The sequence below is a fragment of the Pezoporus wallicus genome, unplaced genomic scaffold (assembly GCF_028554395.1).
Source record: "Pezoporus wallicus isolate ANWC-B61680 ecotype Strahan unplaced genomic scaffold, APGP_CSIRO_Pwel_v1 scaffold_6362, whole genome shotgun sequence".
Classification (NCBI taxonomy): Eukaryota; Metazoa; Chordata; class Aves; order Psittaciformes; family Psittacidae; genus Pezoporus; species Pezoporus wallicus.
In genome coordinates, this window is record NW_026637663.1 from 10,216,030 (window position 1) to 10,236,656 (window position 20,627).

Consider the following 20,627-nt stretch of genomic DNA (forward strand, 5'->3'; position numbering starts at 1 on the left):
GTGCCAGGCTGTGCCCATCACCTCTTGTCCCTTTCTGCCTGCCAGCGCCTCCAGGACACAAATAAACCACTGGTGTTTCCTTTCCCTATACCAGGGCCATACCAGCTCCCGCTGCCTCTTGCTTGGGATTCGCAGCATCCACAGGCCTAACTGCACACCTAAGCTCCTGACTACACGCTGCTGCTCCAACTGACACAGCATGTCCTTGGGTGCCACTGTGCCATGTCCCAGTGCATGTCCTCACTCCAGTGGGAGCAGGCAGCTGCCAGCCACCTCCTCCTGCTCCTGCCCCTGCTGCTGCAGCAGGAGCTTGAGCCAGGTGTCATCCCTTGGGTGGAAAAACCCCACACCAGGCTCCTTCCAGGAGCGGAAAGCAAGGGCTTTGCTGCCAGCCTTGGCCCCTCGGCATCCTGGTGCCCACAGGGGTGAAAGGAGGAGGATGACCCCACACTGTTTCAAAGTGTCCACTGTGAAGGTGCTCACTCATGGTGAGTGAGATTTCACCTCCTAGGTTCACCTCTCCCCTTGCCCCTTTCATTGCTGCCCTCCCATGTTTGCCACCCTGGTGTGTTCATACACTCTGCAGGTGCTGCATGCTACAGCACAAGCTGAAACTTATTTTTCTTCTCCTCTTTAAGGTATGCCCTCCTCTTTCCCCAAAGGAAAAGAAGGCGAGTAAGAAAAGGAACCCGTATACTTGTTGCAGACTGTGACTGGTTTGTGCAATAACACTGCCTTTCTCTCCTTGTTTTAGGGAGTGCTGCCGATTTTTTGGAGACAATGGTTTGACTTTGAAGGTGTTTTTTACCAAAGCAGCACCCTTTGGTGTTCTTTGGACACTCACAAACTACCTTTACTTACATGCAATAAAGAAAATAAACACTACGGATGTCTCCGTGTTGTTCTGCTGCAACAAAGCTTTTGTGTTCTTGCTTTCATGGATCGTTCTGAGGGACAGGTTCATGGGAGTGAGGGTAAGTGACTCCTTATCTCTGTCTCTCTTCCTCCTCACCCTTCTGCCTTTCCTTTCCCCTTTCCCTCACGCTGGCCAAGTCAAACAGCACATCATGCAGACAGCCACATGGGCACAGAAATCCTTGCAGAGCAGGAACACATCCTTCCCTGCAGCCTGCCCAGGCACCCGTGAGCTCCTGGAGCCCACGTATCACCCAGCCTGATGCCTTTGAGCATTTTCCGTCAGGAAAGAGGTAACTTGCTCCAGATGTGGCACAAAGGATAGGTGCTACCTCTGTGTTGCTGTGGATGCTCATCAGCCTTTGCTGGCCCCTTCCGAATGACTATTCCCAGGCTATGGCAGCAGACCTAGTGGTTTCTAACTTCACATTCCTGCAAGCCCCAGTTGCATGCAGTGCCCTTCTGGTCCCAACCTTTGAATTTAAACACCTTGCTATGTGTGAAAGCAGGCTTGCGGGGTGGCATGGCTATCCTTTGCACCCATGTCAATCAGCAGCAGCTGGGCTGCCCTTGCCCACCCATGGCCAAAACGTGTGTATGTGTCGCTGCTGGAGGATGGGTGTAACACCAACACATGGGGACTTGCATCTGGCCAGCTGCTGTGGACATGGGGCCAGGCGGCATGGCCTGCAGTGAGCCCGCTTCCCTGGGGCTGCTCTGCTGGTGACACCCCAAGTCTTTGCTTACACCCTTAGTCCTACATGTGGCAATGGAGCTGTGTGCTGGGGCTATTATCAGAAAACCCTGCAGCTCCCTGCTTATCCTGCAGCCATTCTGGCAGCACTCAGCATGCAGTGTCCCCTGCAGCAGGGCCAGGAGGGTGGGTAGCACATCACCCCTGGCAGGGGGGGGCCTGCCAGGAGTAACTACAAGGTGCCAGTGTGTTCCCCCTGCCTCACTGCCCCAGCAGGCACTTATTAACAGCAATAACGGTAATAATGCTTGTTTTCTGCCCACCATTTGAGCAGCTCTCTGCTCACCCACCCAGGCCGTGCTCTCAGAGCTCAGAAGAGGTTGTCAGGCCTCGCTGCATGGAGCAACTGAGAGTTAACTCTTCAGGAAGTGCTGCTCTCCAGCAGGAGAGATTGGCAGGAGAGCTTGGCCAGCCTTGTGGTGGTGGCAGCCAAGAGGCTGCTCAGGGAATCGTTGCAAAATGTACCTGCCAAAACCCCAACCTGGCCAGATGGTGTCTGCTCTTGCCCACCCCCTGCCCAGGTAGCAGTACCTGAAAACAAATTAACCGGGGGTTTTAGTATAGAAGCAAGGATGTCCGAAATTGTCCTGGAGGAGGGGGTGCCATTGGTACCATGGCTGCATGTGATGGCCATTTTGAGCAAAGTAGAAAGAGAATAATGCATTTTTTTGTGGTCTTCAGCTGCCCTGTGGCACTGCCTACAGTAGTGCTGGTGGGATGCAGGAGAGGAGGTGTGTACAAGGCCAACCACTGCTGTCCTGTGTGTGCAGTGTGCTCCGTGGTCTGCACTGCCATCTTTCGCCACTGGATATGGCTGTGGGAACCTGTGTGGGGATACCCACACGGGCAGACACAAGCTGTAACAGAGATGCTTCTTGTGCTCTCCCGGGTACATGGCTCCGCGTGAAGAGCCAGAGTGATCAGGGGCTCTCCAGCAGCTTCCCAGCTAGGCAAAGTCTCATGCCATGGCAGGTGACACTCACTGGAGGATGGATCCTGCTATGGATTCCTAGGGCCAAAGGAATGGAAGGAGCAGGGAAGCAGATCCGAGTGGTGGTCTTGGCCATGTTCAGCCGTCCTTCATTTCTTATCACCACTGCCTTGGGAGAGCAGCAGTGAAGCTGAGACCCAGAACAGGGGCCAAGGCAGTAGGGGCTGTGTGATGCTCCTGCCATGTGATATGGCACCCAGTGCTGGTGAGGGGTGAGAAAGCCACCTCTGTTCCCAAGGAGGAACACAGCTGTCTCCTTCCCAGGTGATGGGCCAGCAAGGGACCTGGGTGCAGGAGGAAGGGGCTCGCAGGCAGTGGGCTCATTGCTCTTGTGCAGATGTGGCAACTTAACCTGTGGCAAAATGCAAGTGAGAAGGCACTTTCCCTAGGGACCGAGAGGGCTTGGGGCAGCAGAGCAGCCCTGCTGCATAGATTCATGCGGCACAGTGGGAGTGCTGGGGACACTCCTGTCTGCGGAGTGCCATAATGTGGACTCTCTTGGAGAGACTCATTGTCTTCCCTCTTTCCTCTTTTCCATACAGCTCAAGTAAAAAGATAGTGGCAGCAAGCACGGCACTGCCTGGTGTGCTGAGGGATAGCCTCAGGATGAGCAAAGCCTTCTTCCTGGGACTGGCAACCAGGACGAAGGATAGGTGCTGGGGCTTTTCCCAGAGTGACTTAGGGACTGCAAGCCAACACACAGGCCAGCCCCAAAGCTTCTGGTCCCTTGAGGCCATCCTGAGTCAGAGCTGCTGACCCTTTTGGAAGCAGCTTTTGGGAGGGTATTTGGCAGATGAGGCAGCAGAGGAGACAGTGCCTTGCCCTTCAGCTAGCATCATCCCATGCTTCCGCTCCATCCCGTGGCAGCATCACAGGATAGATGGTGCCACAGCAAAGCTGTGATGGCACATTTGGGTGTCCCTGTTCACACCTGCTGGAGGAGAAGCCAGGTGAGAAAGGCACAGCTCAGTGGGGTTTAAGCATGTACAAGCATCCCACTTGGCATTCAGAAGTGCAGCTGGCACTTCAATCACAGTTTGGCTGGAATTTAAATGTAAGAGCAAGCTACAAAATCCCATCCTAGCCACTCAGGCACTTGTAAGTGCCTACCTCTCTCCCTTGCACTTTTCCCCCTTTCCCTTCACTGTGCCCAGAGCAATGGTCCAACAGGGCTGTGAGCTGTTGTATTGCTTTCAGAGAGGACACACATGTAATGAAGCTGCAGGTTTCAGAAGTGCTGTGGTGCTGAGGCATTTGCAGGTAACCACAGGCTGGCAGCTGTGGTGTGGTGCAAGCAGGCTCTCGCCACCACTAATGGTGTGCTTGATAGACAGGCTGAAAGGCTTCCAGAGACAGCGTATGTGACATGCTTGGCATGTCAACAGGCAGGATGAGAGGTGAGGCCGAGACTCATCTGACACTTGTGACATGCTCAATAGAAGAGGCAGGGACTTGTGCCCCAGCAAAACTGTTTGCAGACTGCAGTTATTTGCTTTGATCTTTGACTTTGATGTTCCCCTGCATGCTACAGTAAGTAAAATAGCTCAGGATCCAAGAGAGGCATCACTGGCAGGTACTCCTGTGTACATATCACACAGACAAGAGCACCTGCCAGTGGGACTTGGAAATAAATAGACTAACAAATCCCAAATTATAATCTTCCTGTCCAACCAGAGACCCAGCCTCCTGGGAGGTGCTCTGAAGTCAGTCAGACCCTGACAGTAAAAGCAAAACTGGACGCTTTTCATTCTGCAGTTCATTAATGCTCATTAAGTTTCCACCGCAGAGAAGTTGCAGCATTGGTAGGAAGCGCAGCCTGGGGACAGGTCTTAAAACCCAGTCTGGCTCCAGGAGAGGGCACAGCTGGCTGGCACTGACCCAGCTACAGGTCAAAATAAACTCATTTATCCCAGTCATAGAAGCATCACCATGACTGTGCAGCCAACGGGAATGTGGTTTTAAAGCAGGGCACCCCTCACACCACAGCAGAGCCATGAGGCACAGAGCATGCAGAAAGCCCTTTTCACTCCAGAATTACTTCCTGGGGAGGCTTGAGGCATCTGGCAGGACAGTCCCAGAGAAGCTGCTGACCCTGCAGCCTGTATCCGTGCTACCTCCCCTTGAACAACTCCCTTCAGGCGTTGGAGGATGACTAAACCTGCCTCTCTGAAATGATGTGTATGAACTGAAAAGTGGTTGCAAGAGTTTTATTCCCCTGTTTATTTCAAAAACCTTTTTCCTCCAAAGCCTCCACCGCACTCAAAGCCTTCCCTGCAAACTCCAGGGAACTATTACTTCTGCATTATTGTCACGCAGAGGCTGCAGGGACCCAATGACAGAGATGAAATCCCCCTTCAGCTCAGCCCGAGACAAACTGGGCCCAGTGTTCTGGTCTGCCACACAGCTCCATGGCAGAACTGCTTCACAGCTCTGCCTGCAGCTTCTCTGTAGACAGAGAAATAGAGAGGGGAGGCAGCACTGGCTCCATGGGTATCAGGCAGGGCTTGCTACCAGTTTTCTACACAAGCAGATGATGCAGTACTGCCCTCTCATTTAAACCTGCTCACCTGTTTTTCTGTGTCGGTGGTTGTCTAGTAACACTTTTCTTGCTTTCTTTCTTTGTCTCCAACTAGATTGTGGCTGCTATATTTGCCATTGCAGGGATAGTTATGATGACGTACGCTGATGGGTTTCACAGCCACTCAGTTATTGGGATAGCCCTGGTGGTGGGCTCTGCCTCAATGTCTGCTCTCTACAAGGTAAGCACACCTTGGTCTTCCCCTCCACACCCTGAAAGGTGGCTGTCACCCTCTTCACTCTTTTGAACTGCTCCTGTCTTACTTGCAGACCTTCATGCAGTTCAGTGCCACATTCCCTTCTTTCAGAGGCTCTGCCATAAGCACACTGACTACAACACTGCATTCAGGCATTCACTTAGGATGAAAACTCCTGTTTCCTGGGAAGAGTCTTCTCCAGTGTCCACAGGAGAACTAGAGCTGCCCTGCATTCTCGAGAAATGAGGCTTCTTTTCCACAGGTGCTAGATTTAATCACTCACCCTGGAAGCACCTTTCAGAGGTTTAGCTTCTTTTTCAAGTCAGTTTGTTACCCCTCCTTGCCAGTCCTCCTTCAGTGGCATATGTAGGTGCATTGGGCTTAAAGTACTGCTTATCATGGAAATAATTACATGCTTAGAATCCAGAGCACAAGGTCTCATCCAGGGACCAGCAGGGTAAACTGCACAGTGTGTAAGAGGACATGCAGCCTTCTCTGCTGAGCAGAGAGCTGTTTCATGTAGCCTGGGACACGTATATGCATTTGCCTCTGTGCTGCTCATGGCACTCAGAGTCACAGTCCAGAGAGGAATAAGGACTTGTAGGGTGTGGGTCACCCACCCTAGCTCGAATGTGTAGAAAGACCAGGATGAGGTGTAGATGACTCCATATGGCCTAATGAATTGCACCATTCCAGTCCTGCAACAAAAATTGACCAGGCGAGCCCTGCAGCCTTAACGCAAGCAATCCAGGGAGGCTCGCCAAACTGAGAAGCATCTGTCCGTGTCCCTCAACACTGCACTGCAATGCTTTCTGCTCCTTTTTTCAGATCAGCCTGTGTCTTACATAAGGGAGGTTGTGAAGTGTCATACAGCACTTTCCCCTAAAAGAAAACGAAAGAGAAGAGAGATGCAAGAAGAGAGATGTGGCTTTCCAGACCCAAGGAAACACCATGGCTCTGGAGTCATCTGCAGGCAGGCAGGATTATTCAAGGCTAGATCCGAGCTCTGCCCCTTCTCCCATGGCACCTTGCAGGTGCTGCTCCACCAGAGCCCACGCACAGAAAGATGATGGTGGCAGTGCTGGCAGGGTGATTCACTGCAGTACACCCTGCATGCAAGGGCAGATGGAGTTGTGCAGCTTGTTCTGCAATGAATGCCACTCTGCTCTTGCTTCCCACAGCCTGGCTCAGTTTCTGTGAATTGTGCCATAGCAAGCAGGCAGCTCTGCCAGCAGATAAGCTGTGCCACGTGCAGCAGAACCACCTCCACCTGTCCTTCTACCCCAGACACACTTCAGCCTGCCTGTGTCGGCTGCCAGCCCTGCCAGGGGCAATAAGCCATCCTCAGGGTGCACATGAGGAGTAATCCATTATGCAGAGTGGCAATGCAGCTGCACTGGCAGTGAGAGCTGTGAGGTGGTGGGAGCAGGCAGCAGCTCCATGAGCATGGCGGCCCTGCAGACTTGCCTGCAGGTCTCTGGGTAGGCAAAGGGACACTGGTGGGGGGGCCTGCCATCCCAGCACAAACCAGTAAGTCAGACTCTATCAGCTGTACTAGTCTGCAGCCTGTGGCAGAGGAGAGCTGTACCCAGAGCCCATGGGTTCTGCTGGATACTCTCCGGTTTATGTGGAAAACTGATGTAGACACCAGACCAAATCTGTCTGCAGGGACTTCTTCAACGGGCCACTCACATCCCTTGTTTCCTCTGTCTTTATCCTTTCTCCCGTTAACAAACCAAAGCTTTTAAATCCCTCCCTGTGGTCTCATTAGGCTGCAGCTGTGTTCCAGACTGTGAGGCTGCTGCTGCACTATCTGCCTTCTGGGAACAAGCTCCCAGGGAGAAAGTGGTCTGGCACTGTGAGCATGTGTAGGGAGGCAGGGACAGCAGTGCTTGTGGGTAGGCCATGGTGCACAGCAGGACAAGGCAGGAGGACAGCCGGGCAGCTTGGACTGTGCTTGCTTAGCAAGGCAGCGCTCCTCAGGTGGCAGCTCAAGGTCTGGACCAGTGATGTCTCATGCAAGATCACACAGGCTGCTTTCTTTTCACCCCTGCCCTGCTTCACCAAGTCTTCTGGATTTAATATTAGTTTATCCAGAGGACCAAAGGTGCTGAGCCCCCTTCCTGCATGGGCTCCTTTGGTGGTTGCCCTTTCCTGTGTTCTAGTTGGCTCCCAGCAGGGAGAAGGCTGGGGCACACAAGCTGGAAATCACAGCTTCACAAGCAGCCACCTCAAGTGTATGGCAAGCATTGCCATATAGGTGCTGACTGACAGCAGCCCATTGGCCCCAACCACTGACCAGTGGGCCAGCATTCTGGGAGCCACTGGAGCCAAGACAGCAACCAGCCCTCCAGAGGAGTGGTGCAAGAGAGTTAAACCCATGTGTTTTCCTCTTGTAGGTTTTATTCAAACTTCTTTTGGGCAGTGCTAAATTTGGAGAAGCTGCCTTATTCCTGTCTGTGTTAGCCGTCTTCAACATCCTCTTCGTTACCTGTATTCCTGTCATCCTTTATTTTACCAAAGTGGAGTACTGGAGCTCTTTTGACATCATTCCTTGGGGAAACCTCTGTGGATTTTCAATTCTGTTATTGAGTGAGTAGATGGGAGATTTTCACACTGCTCGGGGTGGAGGAGGGTTCCCAAAACTGGCTGCTGCAGACCTCTGACATTCTAGAGCTGTTTTCCCTTCTTCTCAACCCAGTTATTAGGTTGAGAAATTATGCAGAGGGTCCCTTCCTAGGTGGCAATGCAGAACCCACTTCTGCTGTTATTACCAAGCCATAATATTGTGGCCCTCATTAGAAGGTGCTGTGGGAGTAAACTGTAAAGCTTATCCTCACTCCTACTTGTGAACTCTGCTTCAGAGAGACAGAGAGACTTGCCCAGGCTGTGGATGGGAAGCAGCCCTTCTGGCAGGGCATTACCTTGAGCTCATCAGCATCCCTCGAGCGAGCAGGTTAGGTCAGGCAAGTCAAGGCCAACCTGCAGTGCCTCTGCTGACTTCAGTAATAGCTAATTGCTATTCCTAAAGAGCAGGAAAGTTTTGAAAATGTAGCATTGCACAGCACGGATGGGAATTAGGTAGGCGGCTCTCCTCTGTTCTGCTGCCTCTGCTGTGCCACCAAGGGAGCCCAGCTTGGGAGGGATGCCAAATCTAAGCCTTAATGAGTCATGGTCATGAGAAGTGTGATGCTGTTCCCTGTCAAACTAGATATGTGGACTGTGCTGCCACAGTTGCTCACTACACAGGATGATGCCATCACATCTCCCAGAATGTTCCATTTGTTTCTACTGGAAATAGCCCTTTCCATACCTATCTTGAGTCCCAGCTCCTCTTACCCAGAACAGTCACAACACATGGCTCTACAAGTAACTCCAGTTTATTTATCAGTGGATTCAAATGGAAGGTTTCTATGAGCAAGCAGTGCAGCAATTGGCAGGAGATCACTGGGCTGTGTGATGTATAGGTACTACTACAGTCAGCCCCAGCTCCTGACATGGTCAGTACTGGCGAGGCTGTCCTGACTTTGCTGAAGCTAATCGCCTTAGAACAAGAGTGATTTGGCCCCCTGCCTAGTTTCACTGTAGTAAAAAGTGCTTTTCTTTCCTTCTTCAGCATTCAATATTCTACTAAATTTTGGGATTGCTATTACCTACCCCACCTTGATTTCTCTTGGAATTGTGCTGAGTGTCCCAGTGAATGCAGGTAAGAATTTCTGTCTTTTGCATCTTAATGAATAAATTAAATCTGTGGCCTTTCAAATGCAGAGCAGGGATACAATCAAATAGCTTTATTAAACATGTTTTGCATCTTCTCTCAAAGACTTATGGAGATAACCTAGATAAAAAGTGCATTCTTTAGGTGTTAAATGTGTTGTATAACATTACATGAATATTCATAATCTCTAAAACTGCTTTTTAAATTACTGTCCAAGGAAGCGTGGCTACTGAAAAACAAAGTAGATTTGTTTTTCAAAGTAGATCTCGGGGTTGGAATGACAAGTCACAGATGAGGTAGAAATCAATGATTTCTGCAGGGCAGGCTTAACACTAAATTGAACCAAATAAAATTGCTTATATTTTAAAGTAAACAGATACTAGTAATTCTGCTTGCCTTGGTAACCAGCATTGCAGGTGTTTTTCAAGAGCTCTGGACAATTCAGTTTTGGGCATGGCCTGGTACATTTCACTGACTGTTTTCTGAAATTTAGTGGAAGCCAAGAGACTGCAGAGCCAGAGAGTGCTGGGCAGGCGAGTGCAGAGGCAACCCCGGCTCAAACCAGAGCCACCTCTCCCAAAGCCAGCCAGGCTGAACTGGTGCCACGGTGCAGGCAGAAGCTCCCAGCTTTGTGCTGACTACAGGCATGAACGGCCAGGCACTGCTGGTGGCCCTGGCAGGTTTTGGTACCAAGTGGCGTGATCCCACAGAGCATGTGCATGGCTCAGTGTCCACAGGGTTTCTTACTCAGTGAGGCTGCCAGGGTGAGAATTAAAATTAGCACGAAGGAGTTGCTGTGCTGGGGAGGGAAATGCCCCTTTCTCTGTGTACCTGGACCTCAGTGGGAGTTCCTGTGCTGTCGGTGAGCAAGGGAGAAGATGCCACTGCAGACAATAATTGCAACTCCAGGTGTTGTGCCTTTTGCATACTGAGCCCACGGGCCAGCTCTGCCTGCTCTGAAGGGGGCCATACCCTGTTATGTGCTAAATCATCAGGAAGAGTAGTGTTCCTGCCACCACTGCCTCCATGGCCATGTTCTCCTGCTGAAGCCAGCCTCCAGAGCTGGGGAGGCAAAGGGGAGGGATAGGGATACTGTCCTAATGCTCTGTTCCATGTAATAACAGCTGTTCAATGTCCCACACAGTTGTTGATCACTACACGAGTGAAATTGTCTTCAACAGTGTCCGGGTGATCGCCATTATCATTATTGGCCTGGGCTTTCTCCTGTTGCTCTTGCCAGAGGAGTGGGACGTCTGGGTAATAAAGCTCCTCACGCGTCTCAAAGTCCGGAAGAAGGAAGAAATCCCTGAAGGGAATGGAGACATTACTTCAGGACTGCCTAATAAAAGCCGGAGAACTCGTCCCTCCATGTCGTCCTTTGCTCATTAAATGCTCTTTTTAACAAAACTTTGTGGTTAACCTTATCTATGATGATGCAAAGGTCTTTTCTTGGAAAGAAGCACACCTGTCCAACATGGTGTACATACCTGTACAGTTTTGATATGATCACCATCTAAGGCATTGAATCTTGGCATGTCCAGTTTGCTTGTACTTTTTTCACATCAGACCTTTCACTTAAGTAGTACACTGAAAAAAAAACTGCAAACCAAGAACCTCTCTTCTCTTTTTAAATGAATGTAATATATAGTCAAAATATATTTGCATAGGTTATTTTAAAGAACGATTTTCATGAAATGCAGGGCAGACATTTTGAACATTAGGTACTGAATGATGCATTGCACACTGTGATTTAAAGAAACAAATGCTATGCTACATCACACCTTTATTTTTGACCAGAGCTGTACTCTGAAAGTTGTCACGGAAAATAAAAGGGAAACTTTCTGGGACTGGAAGATGGGGGGAAGAGTGGAAGGAAGGAAAGAGGTTTGGAAATCACTCTATGTAGGTGAGCGCATGTTGCACTGCAGTCAGGAGAAAATTTAAGTGCTAAAAATGTTTGCACTAAAGGACTAGAGAGAAAGCAGTCTAGAGCCCTAATCTCCTTATTCTGCACATGACTGTAGTCCACGTATAAAATCATGCAAGAGAAATCCAGTGCCTTCTACAGAACTCTTGTCTTTATCCACGCAGAACCAGGTCCTGCCAAGAGGCATTTGCAATGGCAGGGCTCAGGCTTGCGGCCCCGGGGGACCCCAAATTCCCACCGACATCAGGACGTGCGCTCCATACACGCCGTGGCTTCTGTGGGAACACGTACATTTGCGTGCAGCAGACCTGGTTCTTTACTCACTTGCACAGGTTTTACCCCTGTGTGAAGCTGCGTTTGGTTAACACCAGTGTAAGGAAGGGGAAGTCTTGGTCATGTGTGGAACAAGCCAACCAAAAACGATCAAAGGGGCTGGCAGGAGCGTGGTTGCTGATGTACAGTCTGAGAGCACGGACTAAGGGGGTGAATCACCAGTTGCTTTTACTCCATAATTGTGAGTGTTAAGAGTAAAAATGTGAGATATTTACATCAAATGTAACACTTTTTATGAAACTTGTAAGCACCAGGATGTTTACTTACGCGATTTTGGTTCGCCATTAAATTTCTATCTGTGATAGATCACATGCTATGTAAAAAGTGGGGGGGGAAGGGTTATAGTTTACTATTTTTGAAGTTTACATTGTTGCATACAAAATTAAAAGTGTTCTTTTGAACTGCTGCCATACCCTAAGGGTCCCTGCTGCCACTGAGGTCCTCTTTGTCTCAGGCAGGGGTGGCATCCACTTCAAAACATTTTAGCAAAGCAACTTCAGATTCCATTATCTGTTTGGCAAAGCTAAATAATAAAAGATTTTAAACTCAGCCTCAGTCAATGCTATCTGTTTCTTTCTCTTGACTGCACTTCTATTCCTGTTTTACTGTGGGTGGTATTGGGCCAAAGCGATCAAAAGGGACAGAATGCAACCCTTGCCAGTCTGTCACTGCTTGCCAGTCTGTCTTCAACAGCAAAGTCTTCTCTAGTCTTCCTGGAAGGCTGATGTCAGGCATCAGTCAGGAAACACATGTCCAGCAGAAGCAGACCAAAAGAAAAGCGGAGCTTCCTTTGAAACCATTGGTGAGCAGCCATACATGCATATGCTAAGAGGTATTTAGGGACAATGGATGGGACACAAATTTGTACATTAATCATTAGGCCCTAGCCTAAGCCATATGTTTTTTTCTCCATATCTTCATAATCTCTTCATGACCAAACAGATACTAAAGACTTGCTAACAGAGATTATACACACAGGCAAAAATCTGAGGCTGTGGGAAGCTGCTCAGAACCACTGTCCCATTCAGTCTTACACACCTGGATCTTTAACCTATTTCTTTGGGAAGCAGGGGAGGGTAAGGCACAGGACAAGAGCCCAGGTACAACTCTAATAACTGGTTGAGAGACTTGATCTCAAAGCTCTCATATTAAAGTTTACTCCATCTTTGGGCATATCATTTTGTCATCCTTGAAGTAATCCACACCCTCCCCAAGCCCCCTGCCTGAGGCAAAGCCAGAGAAGAATGTACAAATAGTCCTTCCATTTTCCTTAGTCCAAATACGTGGCATCTTCTGTTATCTCTGCACTCCATTTCACTGTGTGTTTGATGCAGTCTCATAGGTATCCAAAAGGCTCTAAATGCCAGTTTAAAAACTGCAACTAATGTACATTTATTACTAAAATGACAGACCAATTTTTTAACATTCTATAGGATTGTGGGGGAGTTTATGCACCAGAATGGAGAGCAGCACCAGGAAAACCCTGTGATTTGCCTGATGCAACTGTCATTGCTTCTGCTGGCTTATCCTTCCCAAGTACAGACTAAATAGATGCAAGGGCTGTGATTTCAAACAGTGCTCTATTACAAACTCTCTCCCAAGTAGGAGCTGGGCAAACTAGATTTACCCATGTTAAACAACTGTAAATTACACACAGACAAATTAATCGGATGAAATTACCTATATTTCTTCAGGCAATACATTGCACCTGGACTTCGTGGACTCAGAAAGCAGGCTGGGACATGGATTTCTTCAAGGAATGGAGAAGAACAGAAGTCAGGGACAATGCAGCTGGTGTGAAGCAGGAGCACAGAAACACTGCTGACGGTATCAGGACAGAAATGCCTTTGGGAAACATTTTCCAAGAGAAGACACTCACCTTTCCCTTGCTACAATTCATTTGAAGAAACGGCATCTGCGTACTCACTCTGAAGTCATAAGCTATAAGGAGTTTGGCTCCATGTCCCCGATGCATCCTACAGAAAGAACTAAGTCTTTCAAGGCCTCCAAACCTGAGTTACCCCTTGGCAAAGGCCAAGACTGAGAAGCCTCTTTCACAGTCCAGGTGTCATGCAAGCTGTCTTTGCAGAAACTGCTATCAGCAAATAGTTTTTGATGGGTAAATTTAATTAGCTCAAAACTCTTGAAAGAGAAGCAATGAGATTTTCTTCTTCAGTTGTCATGTTCTAGGGCATTTCAAAAATCCCTGCACCTTATCTAAAAGTCCTGAACATTAGAAAGAGACATAAGGAAAAAAGGAGCTGAAAGATCTTGTGAAAGCAAAAAGGAAGTCAAATGAACAGATGCGCACCTGCAGCCTAAAAATATTCTTTTAAGAGGAAATCACAGTCCTAAGGACAGAAGCAGTAACTCAAACTAATGTTTCTGAAAATAAGCCTCATATTTCTCTTCTCTACTCGTTAGCGGTCTGAGCAGACAGATTTGTAAGGACTTACAAAACATGAACTTCAGCTTGGGTTTCCTGCCCTGCTGGCTATGAGTATACATTACGGGCCAGTGAACATAGCTTTGCTATCTCCCAGCAGTAAGTCTCTCTGGCCCTCTGGCTTCTGAAGCTGCCAAGCTTCAAAATGCCTGCAGCCTAGTAAGCAGAGTAAGTCGCTTAATACCCTCTTTGTGATTTTTGGCCAATTACACATTTTAAATGCCTTCATGACTTGTAAACAAAAACATCTCTTTCATTATGTGATTTTGGATTTGGTCAAAGGCATGTCACTTGCTAGCTTGGCTGCTAAGAAAATTGATATTGATCTTGGGAACAAATATCATGTTGAGAATGATGTTGCCTTTGTGCATGTGTAAGCAATCCCATCTGGTACAGTACACCTACACTTCACAGACAATGTTTACAGTGACTATAAGTAATTGGTGCAGCTGATGCATTATTAAATACAATACTTGAATGCAAGAATGCAGCTGGATTTTTTAGAAAGAATTTTAGGATGTGTTTCAGTCTCAGAGAGAACTAGAAACCACTTCTTCACTTTTAGTACATAACATGCCACAGAAATGTGAAGGCATCCAAATGAAACTCAGATGAGTTTCCTTCTGTCATTTACACAGCTTTGAAAGTTGAAGTCTGCTTGTTGAACAGGCAGATTCCCAGTTTCCCATCTAGCTTTCCTGCAAAAGGCTGAGCATTGACATTGCTGCAAAGCAAGCTTGTCGCATTCTCGGTAGGCTTAGACAATTGCTAATCAGGAGCCAATAGAAGAGTAAGAATTAGTGTTCCCACCTTACTATTGACTGTTTTTTCCCAAAATACTCCTTCTCCTGTTTTCTTCCTTCCTAACAACTGAACAAAAATGGAATATTAGCATTAAAAAACAATGCCTATAATTAATGTGAATTACTTTGTCACCTCAGAAGAATCCTAAACCTCCAGCTGCTGGGTTAGTTTTTCTTTTTTCTTCATCATAGAATTATAGAATAGTTAGGGTTGGAAAGGACCTTAAGATCATCTAGTTCCAACCCCCCTGTCACTCCCTGGTGGTCATAATCGCCACTTGTCTAGGTAGCCTATTGATTTTCAGACTGTTTCACGGAATTCTCCATTGATGTCCACGAGCTGTCACAAAGACAAGGAAACCTTTTCTCAGCAGGCTTCAGATCACTAAACTGAGATTTGGAGAAGATAAAAATTGCTGTTCTGTCTATTCTCCGTCCTTTTGTGTCCATACCAGCCTGCACAGACAGATTAGTTCTTCCTAGTCAAATCCCCGTCTGTGCTAATTGGTGCACCCACACAGCCAAGTCTCCATCTCAGTGTCCCAGGCCATGTGCTTAATTTTCAATGTTCATGCCACACTGGCACTCCCTAGCGTGACAGTGAAGACACAGCATTGTTGACCCAGCAAAGACAGCATTACAAGGAAATCAAGGTAAGAGCCCCAGTTAGTTGAGAAATAACTTTTTAATGCACATTTTCTTAGGGATTCAGAAAATTGATTTGGTAAGGCTGCCAAACGAAAGCTACAGTTTTCCTTCTCCTCACACACTCCTCCTTCCTTATTCATTCAAAACCCCAAATTCTTGCTAACTCATCCAAAGACGTTAAGGCAGGTTATTGTTAAAAGGATATCCATAAAACTCAACATGAAGTCTTTATGACAGGTATCTATTTCTTTAATAACATCTATCTCACTAAAAGCTAAATGGAAATGTAATGCAAAGGCTTCAACTGCGGCCAGCAGTGCACCTAACAAATCTGGAATTTTTTCAGCCTCCCCTCTTTCTAGAACATTTGCCTCTGCCCGGTATTATAAATATCCCATTTATTACTTACTGGGCACATTTCCCAAAAGTAAGAGAATAAAGATAGATACTTAGAATTGGCTAATAAACAACAAAAAATCCACCTCCTTATGATAGCTGTTTAACCAAATTGGAAATATTGCCATTAACAATGCATTAGAGAAACCTTTTTTCTATCCATGCACTTTCTTAAAACCAGATCACTAAATTTCCATAATATCCATTACATGGAGCTATTTACAATTGTGTCCACTGAGTATCTCTTGGGCTCCAGATCATTAAAGAATAAACTATTTATCACAAATCCCAGGTGTGCTATTCAGGCTTTGCGATTAATTATACATAATCATATTACCCACTCCGTTTCTACGACGCAGTAACAAAACAACATTACATGCACCATAAATTTTGAAATCTAAAACGCAACTGACATTTCCTATAATCGTGTTTCAGTCCTGAGACGTAACGTTAATTTTCTTTTCAATATTCATGCTTGTAAAAGCTTGCTTTGCAAAACCTTGAGTGCAAAAGGGTTCCAAGTAAGCAGTAATATAAATTTACTTCTATATTAATTGTTTTCAACAGAAAAATATTAATTGAAATTCTACTTTTGTAGTGGCTTCCACTCACCTTAAACCGCCTGTTTTGTTAGATGTTAAATTACTGGATTTCTATCTTTTACCTATCACAGCCTAACAAACAGAAGGTAGTTAAGCAAATAGGCAGGGCTGAGAACATGGGCTGTTATATACTGTACAGTGTACAGCAGCAGTCACATTTACTTTGCTTCAAAAAGATTCCCTTTGAAGGGGTTGGTTAGGCATTTTAACCAACAAAATCCCCTCCGGATCTGGCTGGCTTATAAGGTACTCTGCAGAAGAAGCACAAATCCTTGGTCTTCTCTGAAAATACCTTTCCTGGTATAGAGGTAAGTGAGCCACCTTGCAAGGAGAACCAGATGAGCATGCCCATAACCACCAGTGGGAATTGGTATTGCATGCTGAGAAGGAAAACCAGCTCGAGGTAGGTCGGCAGCTCCACCCGCTCCCTGGCCCGGCTGCCGGGCGGCCTCACGCACCCAAAGCAGCACCAGCCATCAGCATGGGAGCTGGCAGTGGGTCTGCACCCGGCAGAGTTGGGCTCTTCGCAGCACCAAAAAGCCACTCTTCCCGCGAGTGCAGCGGATGACTACGGCAACACGGGTGATCGCTTTCCAAACTGCAACAGTGCCCCGCGCAAATGGTGATGCATAAAATAAGACTTCCAGTTCCTCAGCTGCAGGGACTGCCCCAAGGAAACGCCACCGATTCCCAAACAAAATAACGAACATAGTGCGCTTCTGGGTGTTCTTTACCAGCACTGCAGGGTTCTTTCCCGGTGATGCCCCTCGGCTGAGTTCACCCGCCGCCCGGCTGGGTGTCTCTGGGGTGTGAAACACACCCTTCACGCACCCAGGGCTCTCCTGTCACTAAGCGGGCCCCCTGAAGGGCCTGGCGGCAGGAACCGAACTGTTGGGACGGAATGATCCGCGGAGCCCGGCCCGGCCCGGCCCGGCCCGGCCCGCGGAGGGATCCCGCATCTCCGTCCCCATGGCGACCATGTCCCATGGCCAACCTCGCCTGGGACTGCGCCTGCGCACTAGGAAAGGCGCCTCACCGCTTCCGGGGCCGTGACCTTCGCGGTGAGGCGGCGCTGGTCTGCGGTCCGTGTGGCGGCGGTACGTGCCGGCAGTCCCTTCCCCGGGGGCCTTGGGATCGGCTCGCAGCAGACCCGGTGCCGCTCGGACACACCGCCGTTTGCGTTCAGGTGGGCAGCGAGATGGCGGCGCCGACGATGGAGGAGAGGAAGGCCTGCTGGGGGGCCCGGGACGAGTTCTGGCAGTGCATGGACAGCCACGGGGATGATGCCTCCAAGTGTGAGCAGCTGCGGCGGTCCTTCGAGTCGCTGTGCCCGCAGCAGTGGGTGAGCAGCCGCCGCTCCGGGCGCGACCTCGGCCTCCGCTTACCGCGTTAATGATGGCAACTCTGGCGTCTTGCATTGCAGAACGCGTGCTAACGCTTTCTCATAGACAGTCATGCGCCCTTGAAAACATAACTTGGTTTGCACGCTTTTTGTCTTGCAGGGAAATTACAGCTCCTGAGCAGAGCACTAACTAACCTGGGAGCTGTGAAAAGTAGATTGAAGCGCATGGTATAAAGGGGAAGGAAATCACAATGTCAGACTTTCAGATAAATACACAACTACGCAAGCATATAGGCTGATTGTTTGCTTAAAAAAAGTTCAGAAAGATGATGAAAAGCTTGTGGAAGTGCACAGAAGTTAATAAAGAGGATAAGCTAGCACGGAAGGGAGGCCACATGCAGGGCTTGCACTTGCATGGCATCTTAAGACAGGTATCTGATGCCTTGTGCATACCCTTTTCATGCAGTGTGACTTCACAGAAACGATCGACTTCCACGTAGCACACTCACGTTGTGCCTTCTAGGTTCCCTAAACTCAAGCTGTAGTTCTTAACCTTTTTTAACGCTCTTTTGCTAACAGCAGTGGCTGAGGGGCTGAACGGACTGAAGTTGGTAACAAAAACCCAAGTACATTCGCAGTTGCTGTAGTGACTTACACTTTGAACGCTGCATTTCTGCTGTATGTCATCTCTGGTGATGATGGTTTCACATGCAGTGCTTTGCAGCATGCACATCAGTGGCTCCAGGCAATGAATTCAGAGGTTACATAGGATGCGATACCATAGAAAAGCTGCTGAGCTTATCATCTCTGTGCATTACAAGTAATCTTTATTCATAGCAGTGAAAATAGCAATAGACTGGTTTTATCAGATGCTTACGGAAGTAATTGGGTGGTTAGGGCAGGAAACTCACTTTCAAAATGATTAAAAAAAAAAAATCCACAAAACAAATACTCCACTCTTAATTTCTTCAACAGAGCAAGAAGCTCCTAACTAATGTATTGAGTTAACATCCTCCTCAAGTTTGGTCATTATTCCTTATTCTTTTTGTGATGCACAAAGCCTCTTTTTCTGCCAGTTTCTTCCAAATATCTTTTCTCTTTTTTAAACAGGTTAAATATTTTGACAAAAGAAGAGACTTTTTAAAATATAAAAAGAAGCTTGAAACAGAAGGGTATCATCCTCCAGAAGCTGCTGGGAAGTCGTAACTTCTCTGCTTTCAAAATGAATCTAGTGAGAATAACTATGGAAGGAAAAAGCACGAGAAAGTGACCGAAGCTGCTTCAGCTCAAGAACTGGTAACCAAACTGTCTTCCTGAAATGCACACTGCTGCTCCTGTTACCAGGTCTCAGGTGTCTGCTGGGAAAAGATGGTCGTGGATAGCTTTTTCATGAGAATAAGTCAAAGAAATATGGTGCACGGCTATTCAAAAATTAAGGTTTTGAATGTGCAATTAGTCAAACTGTTTCATGGGAATAAATGATTGTTTAATAATGTAATATAATTCTGAAGAGAACAATAAAACTGTTTTTCAGTAAGTTAACCAGCTTTTCCTTAAGATAAGAAGTCCATTCCAACTTCCTTGTCAAAAGGAGGTGGTGGTACAATATGATTTGTATTTGTCATTAAACTGTATTTTAAAATACTTTGATATATGTGGTAAAGTCAGACATCAATTTATAAAACAGCAGCTATTAGAAGACCTAATGCATGGGGTGGCATTTAATGTAAGTGAATTTACCTTGAAAAACATGCTGGAGGCATAGAATGCTTTGGCTGCAGGTAAGTTTTGATTGAGGCAGGAAGGCACCACTTTCATTTCAAGCATGGTCATCACAATTGAAGTAACTGCAGTAAAAACTTATTTTTTGAGTTTGGGATTCTTCACACACTATACTGATGTTCCAATAGTAGAAAAAAATCTACATGCAATATAAATAGTATTTATTTCCAATGCAACAGTTTTATTTAAGGAGGTATAGTATTAAGGCATTTAAAAGTCAGTCTGAACATTACGGAGAATAAAACATGCAAAACTGAAGAATCCTCATTCACCCTGAGTTTGTATCATCTCGCCCATTCAGAATTTCACATTGTAGCACCATAGGAAGTCACCCATCTGTACTATAAGGCACAGAACTCTTGATGGTTATTTTTACTGTTTTTGCTTGATGACTTGTTGCCTTGTGTACTCCCAAATCAGCAGAGCTCCGCTTACATGAACATTGAGGGATCGAATGATACCCTGCTGAGGAATTTCCACACAGACATCCAGGTGGTGAATCAGGTTTGCTGGGATTCCTTCATGTTCGTTTCTATTAAAGAAAAAAGAAGATATGGGAGACCTAACTAAGCTTTGATGTCAGAAAGAAATTCAGTTCACTGCTCCAGCAACAGCTGAACACCCAACATGAAGACTTCCTCTCTACCTTTATTTTGAAACTAGTGAACAGCTGTATAGGAAATGATCTGGGCATGAAGCTGCTGGCTCAACAGGGAAGCTCTAACTGCCCACTTTACATTCAGTGAGGTCTTGGTATGAGGGAATGTTGAGACTGATTGGAGCCTTGAACTGGAAGTGTTTCACCTCTTCAGAATGAGCACACCAGAAGTTACTAAAGGTTATCTATTGGTAATTGGAACTGTGGTTTTAAGTAGAAGAGAACAAAGTAATGATGAAAACTACATTCTGAAGACAAGCTACATATAAAAAGGTTTGAAAACCCAGTATTTTTGCCCGTCTTCCTGATCTCACTTGGCGACCCTACAATTCAGTAGCTTTCTGACTTGCAGGCACTTTCCTCTAGACTTCTTCAAGTAGCCTTCCCTTTGTCACAAATGAGGCTTGCCTGCCTATAGGAACTGATTACTGCTTTTTTCCGAAGTTGTCCCAGCTTCTGGTTGTACTGCAGAAACAGTGCTTTGTCTTGTGCCTCACCCTTGATTTTTAAAGCATCTCCCATGCATGCTTCCAGTCAG

At 47.2% G+C, this 20,627-nt stretch overlaps 3 protein-coding genes across 7 annotated transcripts in view; 2 read left to right on the forward strand and 1 right to left on the reverse strand.

Annotated features, from left to right (window-relative positions):
* The window catches only part of SLC35F3 (solute carrier family 35 member F3), a 167,160-nt gene extending 155,199 nt beyond the window's left edge, over positions 1-11,961 (forward strand). For 3 of the 4 annotated variants that reach the window (XM_057407055.1, XM_057407056.1, XM_057407059.1), the window contains 5 exons: positions 755-974; positions 5,294-5,419; positions 7,834-8,026; positions 9,051-9,140; positions 10,297-11,961. In XM_057407055.1, the coding sequence (XP_057263038.1) occupies positions 755-974; positions 5,294-5,419; positions 7,834-8,026; positions 9,051-9,140; positions 10,297-10,541 (874 nt within the window). In that variant the 3' untranslated portion in view covers positions 10,542-11,961. The remainder of the gene's footprint in view (positions 1-754; positions 975-5,293; positions 5,420-7,833; positions 8,027-9,050; positions 9,141-10,296) is intronic. The other variant, XM_057407058.1, reaches the window with a different exon arrangement.
* A 5,465-nt stretch (positions 11,962-17,426) lies between these two features.
* Positions 17,427-19,191, forward strand: LOC130598013 (cytochrome c oxidase assembly factor 6 homolog). Its single transcript, XM_057407060.1, has 2 exons — positions 17,427-17,649; positions 18,760-19,191. The coding sequence occupies exons 1-2, from the start codon at positions 17,506-17,508 to the stop codon at positions 18,853-18,855; spliced, it is 240 nt and encodes a 79-aa protein (XP_057263043.1). The 5' UTR covers positions 17,427-17,505; the 3' UTR covers positions 18,856-19,191.
* Positions 19,192-19,575: 384 nt separating this feature from the next.
* Positions 19,576-20,627, reverse strand: part of TARBP1 (TAR (HIV-1) RNA binding protein 1) — a 34,098-nt gene continuing 33,046 nt past the window's right edge. For both annotated transcript variants that reach the window (XM_057407062.1, XM_057407061.1), the window contains one exon: positions 19,576-19,963. In XM_057407062.1, the coding sequence (XP_057263045.1) occupies positions 19,804-19,963 (160 nt within the window). In that variant the 3' untranslated portion in view covers positions 19,576-19,803. The remainder of the gene's footprint in view (positions 19,964-20,627) is intronic.